Raw genomic sequence first — 14,072 nt, forward strand, 5'->3', positions numbered from 1 at the left:
GCACAAAAATATCAACATCCTCACCTTGTTGCTGATGTTAGCAGATGGCCCTCAGGCTTCCAGTGTATATTGCACTATCACTTGCCAGCGCTCAGAGGATCCATGGCCAATTCCCACTGGTGATATTTGGTTTGTAATTTCACCTCAGTTCCTGCTTTAACTGAGGTGATATCAGTCACAGCTGGCTCACTGCACTGCCTCTAGGCTGCAGCAGGAGCTGGTATGCTGCTTGGCCTGCCATGTTTTGCCTGAAAGAAAACATTTGACTTTAACTGAAAATTGCCTTCCTATAACAGAAGAGTCTCTGACCTTATCCAATTTTCTGTGATTCACATGCATCTCAGGCAGCAGCCCCACCACCAGACCAAGAAAGCTGCTGTTAATATGCCACTGCCAGGCCTCTGGCTTGATCAGGCTTAGATCACTTGCCTTCAGCAAATGCTTGTGAATGTACACCACACTTCTGCTCCCAGGCTGTATGGCTGGCTCCAGTACTCTGAAAAACAACCTCAGTCTTCATTTTTAACTTATCCTGATATTCTTCTGTTTTGTGTAAACAGTGGCTGTACTGGGCACTGCCTGGGAACATTTTGTAGCCATCTTGGCAAAGACTCAGAAAAATAAGAAATAGGTATGACATGCAGATGTATGGGCTGTCCCCATCTGGACAGGGGACAGTGAATTCCTATTAAATGGCAGGAAGCATTAAATAACAGCTCTCCGGAAGCTGGATGACAAGGCAGCCCGAAGCCTGATGGCAGCCATTTTGCCTGCTTCCGGTCGCCATAGTGATGGACCCTCCTGGCAGCAGGCTTCCATGACGGCAGCAGTGGTTGGCTATGGAGCCTAGGAATTCCAGTTCAGGTAAAGCCAGCCCTCATGAAGATCCTTTAACTTTCAAAGACTCTTCAACTAATCTGAAAGAGTGTAAGCAGACCTGAGTGCATGAAAGCAATTATTTGTTAGCAGTTTGAGACCCTCATGTTCAACATGGCTCCAGGGAGACCTGATAGCAACCTTTCAGGTATTTAAAGGGGAACTATAAGATAGAAGGGAAGAGACTCTTTGGCAGGGTCTGTTGTGAAAGGACAAGGGGAAATGGTTTCCAAGTAAAAGAGGAGAGATTTAGATTGGATATAAGAAAAGATTTTTGGAAAAAAAAAAGGTAGTAAAGCATTGGAACATGTTGCCCAGAGAGTGGTGGATACCCCATCCTTGGAGACATTCAAGGTCAGACTGTCCCCATGAGTCTTTTCTTGAAGCACCCTTGCCACCTCTCACTAGCAGCTGCACTTTTTTTGTGCAAAAGACTGTACAAAAGGAATGTTTCATCAGTGTTTTGCCCATGTGTGCATTGACTAGTCATGTGTGCTGGAAGTGAGTTAGTTGAACAACTCTTTCCTCCAGGTCTTCCCATTAGCATGTGCTCATGATGCCCCTTATGTCTTACAGGACCTATAGGATCCGTGATCAAAATCAGTAAATTCTGTTGTACAGTCCTCTCTATTTTAATATTACAGATATCCTAGGTGGAAAAAAACAACACCACCAGGACTTTAAATAACTGAAAGGAAAATATCCCACCTAAGTAGTTTCAGGAATAACACCCTAGGTTTTTTTTTGTTTTTTAAGAAAATAAATGTTTATATATCTCATATAACCACTTTTAGGTGAAAATTTAAGTAATAATGTTGATTTTGTTCTGCTGTTTTTCTTATGGTAATTTATTATTCAAATTTCACTTAGAATTGGATAGCAATAGAATTCTCAGTAGATCTGGTGCACACAGAATGCAGTTCTCTGCGGTTCAGTCATTGTGGCTTCCTCATACTTAATTCTTACTAGGATTATTTGCAAATGCTATGTGTAAGGGATGACAGAGTGGATGTGTTAAAAGGTGGAAGGGATTTATCTACCTGACTATTCATAAGCTATTTTGCATTCAAGTGATAAAGCAACAATGAAGTCTAAGAGGCCTTGTCATTGTGTTGTTGAACATGGAATAAGTCCATGGAGGCTTCTTCTTCCTGGTTTCCAAATATTTCATAGAATCATAGAATGGCTTGGGTTGAAAAGGACCTCAAAGATCATCGAGTCTCAACCCCCCTGCCAAGTGCAGGGTTGCCAACCACTAGACCAGGCTGCCCAGAGCGACGTCCAGTCTGGCCTTGAATGTCTCCAGGGACAAGGCAACCACCACTCTCTGGGCAATAAGTTCCAATGCTTCACTACAGTTATCATAAAAATCTTTTCCTTATATCCAGTTTAAATCTCTCCTCCTTTACTTTGAAAGTATTTCCCCTTGTCCTATCACAACAGACTCTGCTAAAGAGTTTTTCCCTTGTTTCTTGTAGTTCCCTTTTAGATATTAAAAAGCCACTATCAGATTTCCCTGAAGACTTCCCTTCTCTGGGTTGAACAGCCCTAGCTCTCATAGCTTGTCCTTGTAAAGGACGTGTTCCATCCCTTGAGTCATTTATCTGGCCCTACTCTGGATATGCTCCAGCAGGTTCATGTCTCTCCTGTACTGAAGACACCATATCTGGACACTGTACTCCAGATAAGATCTCTCCAGTGTACAGTAGATGGGCAAGGTCACCTCCCTTGACTTGCTAGCCACTCTTTTGATGCAACCAGGCTACAGCTTTCTGTTTTTCTGGCCTTCTGGACTGCAGGAGCATACTGCTGGTTCATGTCCAGCTTGCCATTCATCAGCTGGATTATGATATTTATTTAACTAAAACAATACAGAATAATATAGATCATCTAGAAAAGAAAAAGTGTCTAGTCCTCAGAGTTTTAAGAAAAAATTGAAAATAGGAGCATAATTGCATCTTAATGACCTGAAAACAGGAGGCAAATGAAGTACTAACAAATCATGTTTTTTTAACAGCATTCTTGTTGTTTGTGAAGAGCGTGGAGGTTTAGAATCAACCACCTCTCTGGGAAGCTTGTGTAGCAACAAGAAGGACCAACATGATGGAAAAGGTGGAAGGACCAGCACAACAGCAAGGTGCTACAAAGGAAGGGAAGTAGATCACTCACCTGTATCAGAAGATTCCAGGTTTACAGGAAAACGTTTCCACCAAGGAGGAATCTCCAGAAAAACATCCTTCTCCAGCAGCAGTCAGCCCTTAAATGAGGCTTTCTGGTCACACAGGTGAATTGCCTTCACCTGTGCTCCCAGGGCTGACTGGGTCTTTTCTCCAGGTGCTCCATCAGTGGCTCAGGCTGTGACTCAGCAGTTCCCATACAGCTTGTTTCAGTGCTTGATCATCTTTACAGTACAGAAATGTTTAGTCATGTCTAGTCTGAACCTCCCCCGAGACAGCTTTGTGCTGTTCCTGTGCATCCTGTCATCAGTTCCCAAGAGAATAACCTGGCACCTCCCCCTGCTTTCCCTCTTCAGGGACATTCAGAGAGCGATGAGGTCTCCTCTTGTCCTCCTCTTCTCCAGACTGGACACCCTGAGTGTCCTCAGCTTCTCCTCACAGGACACGTCTTCCTGCATTTTACCAACTTTGTTGCCCTCTTCAGGTCACTTTTGAGTACCTTAACATCCTTTTTATATGTTGTGGAGACCATTAGTGCACACTATATTCAAGGTGAGACTGAAACAATGTTAAATATAGTGGGATAATCACTTTTTTGACTTGACTGGCTGTGTTGTTTAATGCATTCTAAATTGCAGTTTGCTTTCATGGCTGACAGATGAGTCTGAAATAGAGCACTTTCATGTGGCTGTAGATACCATTCTTCATTTGCATATTTCCAGTATGGATGGACCTTTTTTCACTCCATCTTCCTACACTGTCATAATCCTGACCTTAACAATGCTTAGAAGATCAGTTTGTAATAACTAATATTTATCTTTAGATATGACCCAGTGACACTCTGCAGTGTTACTTATGAGGGTACTCAATAATAGTCTCTTGGCTTGCCTTCCTGAGCATACGTACTCATCTGTGAAAAACAGTGACAGCTGTTTTTCTGACGAGTTATGGGTGCTTTTATATATACATGTATAAGCAAATCAGTTCCTAAAGAAGAAAAGTGTGAAAAATTATTCTCATTATTTGAAAGTTAGTCTGGAGATTTTATCATATTTTATTTAAAGCTTCAATAAATTGTGACTCAGTTGTTTCTTTGACAACCAGTTGGATTTTTTCTTAATTTTATCTTGAATTCTGCTAGTTGATGAGAAATAATTCATTTGGTAGTATTAGCTGTATTTTGAAAACACTTCTTAGACATCAAAGAAACATTCTGAGAAGATAAATAAACTGAGAAAAATGGAATTGCATCTTCTCTGTATTACTAAGGAAACTTCCCAATTACCTAATTCCTCCAGTATGCTGCACTAATTACTCTGAAAACACTTCATTTTTAACAGCAGTGAAATAATTGTGTAAGATAGGTTGTCTTTTGATTACTGTTTTCTCAGACAAGTTTTCTAATAGTATGTGAATCAAATGCAAGGTCTGTTCTGAAGCTGTAGAACAGAAAAAAAAGAAAAGAAAAAAGATATGAGAATACCAGACTGATTGCCTGGTTCTTAGCTTTCCTGCTGAGAGTAGGTTTCTGTGTTGTAGATCTCTAAGTCCACTTGGGACTACAAAAGGCCTGTCTTGTATCTTCATTGTTCCTCAGGCCTCTCATGATAAACATAGGACGTTTCACTACTGGCTATAATTCTAATGTTTCAAATGCAATCTCCTGTAGGATGAGGGAGAGACTGTTCTACAACTCCCAACAGATGTTAAGAATCTAAACAAAAGAATGTTACAAATGAATTTACACAACAAGAAACAGCACCCATGCTGGTCTTTTCCTTTCCAGGTTGGAAGGTTTTGGTGGCTATAATCATTGCAAAAAATTTTATAGTCTCTTCTTCATCCCAACAGGTAAGATCATAAAAGTAATGCAGAGGTACTTTGGAAGGATAGACACAATAACAGGGGTAGATAGTAGGAAGTTTTATGTATAATGGCTTGAATTATATCATTCGTAAGGCTTTTGTACAATAACTAGTTGATTTGAATTTGGACAGTTAGTGTGATTGCAACTGAACTAAGAATAGCTCTGGCAATTTTTTTATTAGACTATGAAAACATTAATTAAACTATCAATACAATCTTGGTTTCCTTCATAAAATGGATTCCCCTTTTCCTGTAAGAAGGTCTTCATAGTAACATAAGGGATAATCCCTTACTATGATTTATTTCCTAGTTTTTCCAGAAACAAGGTCTTCCCATAAAGACTTAGATAACAGATCTTTTCACATATGCTTTGATATTTAGTGGTACTTACCCTGAATTTGATTTCTCTTCCTGTTGCAGCTCACAGGAGACTTTGATTGCAACCTTTCTTCTAGTGACTATTTAATTTATTTAGTACAGAAGCTAGCTTCCTGATGTGGATGAAATAATGGGGGCAATAATAGGATCCATAAGCATTTCAAAGAAATAAAATTTATTTTGAAGATTATAAGTTTTATTTGATTTATAAATCAATATGCTTGTATTGAATTATAGATTCCCAAGGATGATTATTACTGAAACTATTGTATTTACTTTATCAAACTCCTCATAAAAACACAACTGGACATAATGGATCCTAATAAGGCAAGGACATTTAAGGACATACTGGGGTCAAAAATTATGGCATACATTCACTGGTGTGATACATAGATGGCATAGGGACAGCTATAGGGACAGTTAAGCTGTTAGTACATTCAGAACTGAGGAGTGAATGCCTGTGGTCTGAGATAGAAAAGGAGAATAGGTTAATTTTTGAGGCAGGTGTTTTTCCAGGAGCTGTCCTGGAATACTGCATTAACATTGAAATTGAGATCTGTGATCTGTGTGAACGTAAATGTTATGAAGCATTTCATATCTCTTAATAATTCTATCTTTAAGTTAAGCAAAATTTATGATGAGAGAGACATCGCATGCTATTAAACTGTTTGGAAAGTCTAGAAAATATTAAACAGATTATTGGCACATTTGCCTCTTATCTGGTCTGAAGCAGAAGTTTGGGGTTATAAGGGCTTTTTAATCCATTTAATGTAGTTGCTATATTTCCTTATGTTGGATGTAAACATCTACTTCAATACACTATTTGTGGGACATGTCTGTTTGCTTGAATTGAAGGTTGTAAAGCATGAGTGTATTATTCATAGACCTACATAATATTTTACTTAACTTTTAAAAAATAATAATAAAGAGCTTAATAGAGTTTTTCTGTTGTAAGTTTTTACACCCCCAGGACTGATTCACAAGAAAGTGAACAAAAGTACCCCTTATGATACTTTCATTTCATTCAGGCCCATGTTTTTCCATTGTTATTAAAGCTAACTAGGCTTAGTAATTTGCACTGTGAGTGGCTGTCCTGTCCTTCTCTATCCTACTCTACTTTCCTAGGATCTGACTGTACTATATTTTTAAACAATAATTTTTATTTTATTAGCAGTTGTTGGTTAGTAGTAAACAAATTATGATCAGGCCTTTTGTCTTTCAAAGTGTTCTATATTGGATTAGTTATATTTATTTCTATACATCCTAACTACTAAATCAGAATAAAGGTCCATCTACCTCAGTATATTTTGGCCAGTACCTATACTGAGGAAAGTATCTACACTAAGTTCCTTAGACATGGAACAAATATTTCTTGTGTAATAATGTAAAATAGCTAATTCTATATTAATGAAATCTAATATGCCCAAATCCTCAGCTGACATAAATCAGTGAAGCTGTGCTGGTTTATGTGAGCTGGAAATGAGACCCGTTCATTGGCCCATGCTACTATTAATTCGTTAATATAAGTCAAAATAAGTTATTAATAACATGTATTTCTGTCAGTGTTTGGTAATAGGGATCGTTTGGGTTACTAGCATTTTACTGAATTTGGAAAATATAGTTGGTGACCACTGCTGTGAGGGCAGGTGTTTCTCTCAGAAAGTAATGCCTCCTATGTTAGCCCACAACATCAGTGGTGGATTTTGGCAGTATGGCAGTAGAGGCTGAACATTCCCACCCATGTTCTGTTACGTTTTGTTGCCATGTGACAGATGGCAGCAGAGGAACAGTCTGACACTGAAGTGCATATGAAGGAAGGGTGGAGAATTCAATTCCACCATGCAGAAAAAATGGCACCCACTGACATTCATCAGTGCTTGCTAGATGTTTATGGAGACAGTCAACGGTTTATGGGCCCGGTTCCATGACGAATGGCACGGGAGACCCACGGGCCCACGCCCTGGGAAAAGGGAAAAGGGAAAAAGGGGAAGGAGATGGTCCTGAGAGCAAAGAACAGCAGCAACAATCTCAGGAGAAACAAACTAATTTACTAAATAAGATATCAGAATGCAAAACAACACACTATAATACAATATAATTACAATTTAAGCTGATAAATCTAATACAGAGAGAGAGAATGTTCCAAAATCAAGGTAGGCCTTACTCTACTACTGACGATAAGATGGCTGGAGAGCGAGGTGCTGCCAGGATGAGAGACGGGCGGAAAAAGGCACGAGGTCTCGTGATCTGCAAGCTTTTATCTTTTCCCTCTGTCCGGAAATGGTAACAGAGGAGAAAAGCACCCTGGGAAATGTACTAGTCCTTCTCTTCTGAGAACCAGGTACATTCACTACATGATGTTATGATGTGGAATACCAGTAACTGAAAATCACATAACCATGACAGGAGACCAAATAGAGGATGTGAGCACAGTGAGGCAAGTGGGTGGTCCGTTTCAGCAGCGGTGACAGTACCAGTTTGTCACCTCTGCTGGCGCAGATTTTTACAGTGTGGCATACAGGCTCTTGCTCACTGCTGGCTAAAATGCATAGCTAATGGTGGTGACTATGTTGAAAAGTCGTGTTTTGTAGCTGAAAATCTGCGCTATCAACTAGTGTTATTGTATTCTTTGCATCTGTTGTAGTTTCCATGGAAATAAATAGGAGGCATCATTTTTGGAGTGATCTACATATACTTCTTTGTTGAATTTTATTTTTTTTTATTAAAAAAAAGTCTAAAGGCTAGTCTAAAAGCTAATGTCAACACATTGACATGTATTCTGAGTCTTTTCGACTTTATTCTCCACTGTAATCTGCCAGACAAATATTTGAGGTAAGAGAAAAGTCTTCAACTAGTAAATTCTTAAAAGTACATAATGGAATTCTTAGTTATGGGAAAAAAAAAAGAGATACAGTACATGAGCTCTAAGCTAGTCCACTGTTTGCATTTCTTTTTTTCTTCCAAGGAATTTGCCTTTAGATGGTGTGATTTCCCAAGCTTTGTTGGCAAGATGACAGACATCTGTATTTCTTAATTATTTGTAAACCATATTAATGATATGTACTTCTAATATTAAGTGCACTTATTAGAAAATAATTAAAGAATAACACTCCATCTGGATTCCTACAGTTTGTGAACAAGATGTTCATCTGAGCTTCTATTTTAAATTTAGTGACCACATGTACCTATGTACTTGTTTATTATATTTTCAGTATGTTTTTATTATTTTTTTTTTCAAGCGCAGTGTAAGGGAAGTAACAGTGCCCTTCACTCTGTCAGCAATAATCAGATTTAATATTGTGTTATTTCTAAAATGGCCCAAAAGAAGAAAAGGGTCAATATTAACTGATTATGGAATGATGTGTTATCCAGTACCAAACAGTTTCATTATAGTAGTATATTTATTGTGGATGATTTAAAGACTTAGTTAGCTTCTGGAATACATAAGAAGAGAAAGAAAAATAGAGAAATCATTGCTATATATTATTACTATTAAAATAACATGCTTGCTTCATATCTGTGTGCTTCCTCTAATTTAGTGGAAGAAGAAACTGTGCAGAGCACTCTTACATGAGCTGTCCCAAATGAAATTACCTTGTTGCATGTAGTTACAGTTTAACTACAATAAATACTCTAATAAATAATATTAATGTATTCATTAATATTCTCTCTGCTGGTAAAATTAAAATAATGCCAGATATCCTTGTTAACAGGAAATTTTCAATTATGTTGACAACAATAAAAAAGGTCTATAAGGATTAAAGATGTGATAATATCATTCTCAGAATGCCAATATACTCAAGATTGTGATATAAGAAGAATTTTTTTTAAGGATAATGCCAGGGACAATTAGAATGTGAATTTTCAGTGTCATGCATACAGGGGATTCACTGCTTCTTCCCAGAGGAAGTGAAGCCTTTTGGCTTCACTAGAGCTTAAAACAGAATTGGAAAGGAAATACTGAAGGGAAGTGTCCTTGCATTCACGGCAGACTGCTAAGACTTGAGTTTTAGATTTAAATCCATCCAGGCTTTATGGCTGGTAAAGAAATGCTTTGCTAACCACCAGACAGAGATCTAAACAATACAAGCATAAAATATGCCTTTCAAACAAGGGAAAACATCATCACTTGGAATTGCAAAAACACATCATGGTTCATTCACTTTAATAGAAGCAACAAAATTTGGATATATTTCTAGCTCCATCTCGCTATATTGGAAGGAAATTACAATTATTTTCATTGATCATTTTTATATTGACCATAAATATTGTGAGAAGCTGACTTATGTTGCCATTTAAGAGAATGATCTGACAAGTCTGCTCACTGTCTTACATGGATCACTTTGATCCCTTAAAGAGAACAAAATCTGATTAGAAAAAATCACTACCTCAGTGTTAAATGACAGTACTCTTTCACTTCCGTGCTGAGTTGTTTTGCACACTTCAACTAACACATTTCAGAATGGCAGTAAGAATAGAAGTAATCTGAAGAGGGAAGCAGATGTTTCCCAATTTTTTCATCCATATTAATTTAAACTACATATTAAAGTCTAACACACTTCCCTCCCCCAAAGAAGAACAAGAGATTAATTTCTTAAAGTTATTGCTATATTTATCAGCTCATAACATCACCAACATGCACAATTCTGTGATTTAGATATAATACAAATATTTCAAAATATCTGATCTGAAAAAATGCTCTCCATTTTTATTACAGGCCTATTCATTAAAATATATACCTTTGGTATAATATGTTTTATTGCATATAGCAAACCATTTTCATTATCATCAAAAATATACTTCAGCACTTGTGAATTACAGGGGACTAATTCCTCAGAAAACCCAGAATTTTGAATTGGCTCATGAATACATAGACACAATAAGCATATACATTTTCTGTTGTCAATGGCAAGTGAAAAATATTTGAGAATTCTAAATTTACTGATGATTAAGCTAACTGTCTTTATGCTACTTTATTAGAAGCATCATAAGACGTCATTTTCATTGAAAATACACTTTAAATAAGGCAAGCTTGTAAGAATTTAAGTAGTAATTTTTCTTACATGAAGAGTTTCTTTTCTTATAAGGTGGTCATGCCTCCCTTCCAATTCTGAAATCAACACACACGAAGCAACAAAACAGAGATAAGCATCCTCTGAGGATGAAATCACAGTGAAAAAAACTGCGATATAATTCATGCTGTTAATCATGTTGTATCATACTGCATCATATGATGATACCATAATAGAAGAGAGCTGGTTATTTACACAGTGGTTCTGACTGGCAAATGTAAACAAAAATGAGTCAAGCACCTCACCAATGCATCGACTGGCTAGTTCATCTCCAGGGTTTTACAATATTCTTTAGTTCCATCTTGACATAACCAAGTGAGAACATGAGGCACCTATGTTTAAGATAAGAAGCTGGTCACTGACTAAATGTCAGTAGGGTTTTCAAGTAAATATGAATGTGTTCTCTTTAGTTCATTGTTAATATTGAGTCAAATGTACACTAATCTATGACCCAAGAAAGATAAGATACTGTTAGATTTCTAGTCAGCATTAAGGAATTATATAAATATAGAGTGGCTGTTGGTTTCTAAGACGTACAAACTCAAGAAAATCTCCAGTACAGCAAGTAATTATTCAAATGAGTTACTTAGATGAGTCTGCTTTTCAATACAGATTAGCAAAAGTTTTACAAGCTATTAAAAACTCTTAGTCCGGTTGAAGAGACTGGAATTGGCTTGGAAAAGCTCAAGTGTAATTGAACATTGGTATAGGTACGAACACTTGAGTACGAAAAGGTATGACAGTTGCAGTATCTTTCCAGAGTTAAATGTTCCTTCTCTATAAGGTCAGCTTGAAGGTGAATCCTATTGTCAATTTCCTTCCACCATCAGAGGACTTTTTTTTATCAACAGAGATGCATTGTTGAAGGAGACAGGCTGTCTAGCTATACTTTCTCATTTCACAGTGTGCTTCCTCTCAATGAATAGGCACCTGCTGTCTGTGTAAAGTCCACCTAACAGGTCCTGTCCTGAGAGTCATGTATTTCTCCTTGGAGCAGCATCATAAGTAGCATTTTCTCTTTATTATTTAAAGGTGTTTAATTGTTCTAGGTGAGTATTATTTTCATAACCATGGTAAACGCTGGTTATTTTGAAGAGCTTATCTATGGCAGATTACAAAATAACCTATAAATCTTTTACTATGCCCAGGAGATCAAGTTGAGAAAGATGTCACGTGCTCATTCTGTAAATATTTGTAATTTCCCAGGGTGAAATGAGATTATGACTCAACAAATCAGACAAAATGCCTTCCTTACCCACTGTCACTTTTAAAAGCATAAGCGTTCTTGTAAAGGCTCAGAAATTCCATACCACATAGAAGTGAGAAATACTGGTCTTTCCTTGCTTTTGTTTCTAGGATCTGTCTCTCCAGAATCTCTTTTGGGGAACTTTCCAATTTTGTGAATTACTGTGTCTTCAGAAAAAAATGGTGTTTTGTATTTTTTCTCCTCCTCTCCCAAATGGCTTGAGAAGATGAATCATATCACTTTTCTTTCTTTCCAGTTTATCCTCCTCTCTCTGTAGCTTTGATAATAATAACTCGGTTATATTTCTTCCCCTAAAAACTATTTTGAATTTGAGAAGTCAGTTGGGAATGCTATTACTAGGAGGTCTGGAGAGGTTTAATGTAAATAATTCTCACTGCAGATTTCCTAAAATATGACCTGATTTCATCTTTTAAAATAAGTTCTCAGAGATTTTAGAATCAGGATCATAACTTTGCCAAAGCACGCAGGTAGAGAGTGGTGGTAATAGTTTTGTGGCTTCTTTCACTGAGCCAGGTAATATGGATATTTCTGTTTCATTCTGTCTCTAATTCTTTATCTCCATTTGAGAGGGGAAAAAAAGTATCCATGCATAATTTGTATTGTAATTCCCTCAAGGATATCACTGTGTTGTTATATGAAAGATATACCACTGTATAATAAGATCTGTACGTAAAGGCTCTGTAACTTGGATTCCCAAATATCATGCAAAGATTTTGATCAAAGTGCCTTCAATGTAGAATAGAGAGTTCACTATAATATTCAACAGTAGGTCTAATAAAACAGATTCTTTTTTTGGGTGCTGTGGAGTGAAAGTAACAAGGTTCCCATTTTCACACAGAGTCCACCTTCACTTGATTGTTGTTTGTAATCAGTGGAGAAGGTTTACTTCTCATCCTGTCTGCTGCATCATTAGAACTGTCCTGGAAAAAAGCTTTTGCTGTACAAAAACTGACAACAATTTTCTTGTATTCTCTTCTGAAGTTCTGATTCAGGAGTCCATATATGATGGCGTTAAGGCAGCTGTTGAAATATGCCATGTAATAGCTAGATACGAACAACCACTCTGGAATCCTAGGGATTATGGTTTCTGGGTCAACAGCCACAGCAAGGCCAATGAAGTTCAAAGGAGCCCAGCAGACTGCAAACAGTACAAATACCACAAACATGGTTACAAAGTTTCTGAAGTCATGTGGTTTCAGTCTGGGGTTGTTGTCTGGTTTAACCCTTCGCCTTACCTGAATAACAAGGATCCATATTCTCAAGTAACAGTAAGTAACTATGGCTATGGGAAGCATGAAATGGAAAAACACCACAGCTATTGTATATGCTGAACTCACAGACTGTGCAAATGTGCACGAGTAAATCCTGGGGTCGTACTGTAGAGATCCCACAAACAGGTTGGGCACGATAGCAACAACTGTTAGGACCCATATAAGAACCACATAGCACAAAGAATTCTTGTCACTGTACAGCTTGTCATATTTGAGACTGTGGCAGATATAGCAGTATCGATTGATAGCAATGCCAGTAATATTGAAAATCGATCCAATGACACTTAGGCCCATCAAGAAGCCACTAATCTGGCAGTGAAGGTATCCCAGATTCCATCCATTGTGAAATACAGATGTGAGGACCAGTGGATATGGATAGATTGCTACGACCAAGTCTGCAATTGCCAGGCTTACCACAAATATATTTCCTGTAAAATAAATATAAAAATACATGTATTAGTTTCTCCTTTGCTCTCTTCCATTACTTCTGCGCACAATGTATTAATGACCAGCCTTAGTGGAACACTTTAAATTTAATTAAGTTCTAGTTTATAGGTTGAAATTAATTTTCACATATAAGAAATGACACTCATTTTTAATCTAAAAAGGACACTTTGTTTAAGTCTGCACCACCTAAAAGAAAAATGTCTAGGGGTTTAACTACCAGGACCTACTATTTTTATCATTTAATTTATTTGGATTCTCCTAATCACAGAGACCCAATATTCATATCATATTAAAATATTCATAACTTTAAGCCTTGCTTTGTCTTTAAATACATAGTCTTTCTTGAAAAATCAGCATAAATCTATGATCACTAATACATTTCAAAACTTACAATCACCTTCTGTATTTAATTTAATTCCCTTTCCTTACATTACTCTGTAGTTTGTTTTTTTTTTTTTTTTTTTTTTCAGTTCTGAAATGGAAGTTTGCTTTTCCATTTGTATTTCAAGCTTCCATTAAAGTGACATCACCTTTTTGAATCTTCTGGATAGCACTTAACTATACCATTGAAATTCATATTTTGGGAAGTAGTATCTCTGGAAATTAAAATAAGAATAAGAATTTCTAAGAGTCTAGCTGATCACGGAATAAGTTGTCTTTCCTAAATTGAGAGATGTAGTCTTCAGTAAAACAAGTTATGTCAGGTGATGAACATGAC

At 37.0% G+C, this 14,072-nt stretch overlaps 1 protein-coding gene across 1 annotated transcript in view; it reads right to left on the minus strand.

Moving 5' to 3' along the window:
• Positions 12,467-14,072, minus strand: part of MTNR1A (melatonin receptor 1A) — a 49,886-nt gene continuing 48,280 nt past the window's right edge. The window contains exon 2 of the mRNA XM_021396959.1: positions 12,467-13,335. Coding sequence (XP_021252634.1) covers positions 12,467-13,335 — 869 coding nt within the window. The remainder of the gene's footprint in view (positions 13,336-14,072) is intronic.

This window comes from Numida meleagris, chromosome 4 (genome assembly GCF_002078875.1).
Source record: "Numida meleagris isolate 19003 breed g44 Domestic line chromosome 4, NumMel1.0, whole genome shotgun sequence".
In the NCBI taxonomy this organism is placed as follows: Eukaryota; Metazoa; Chordata; class Aves; order Galliformes; family Numididae; genus Numida; species Numida meleagris.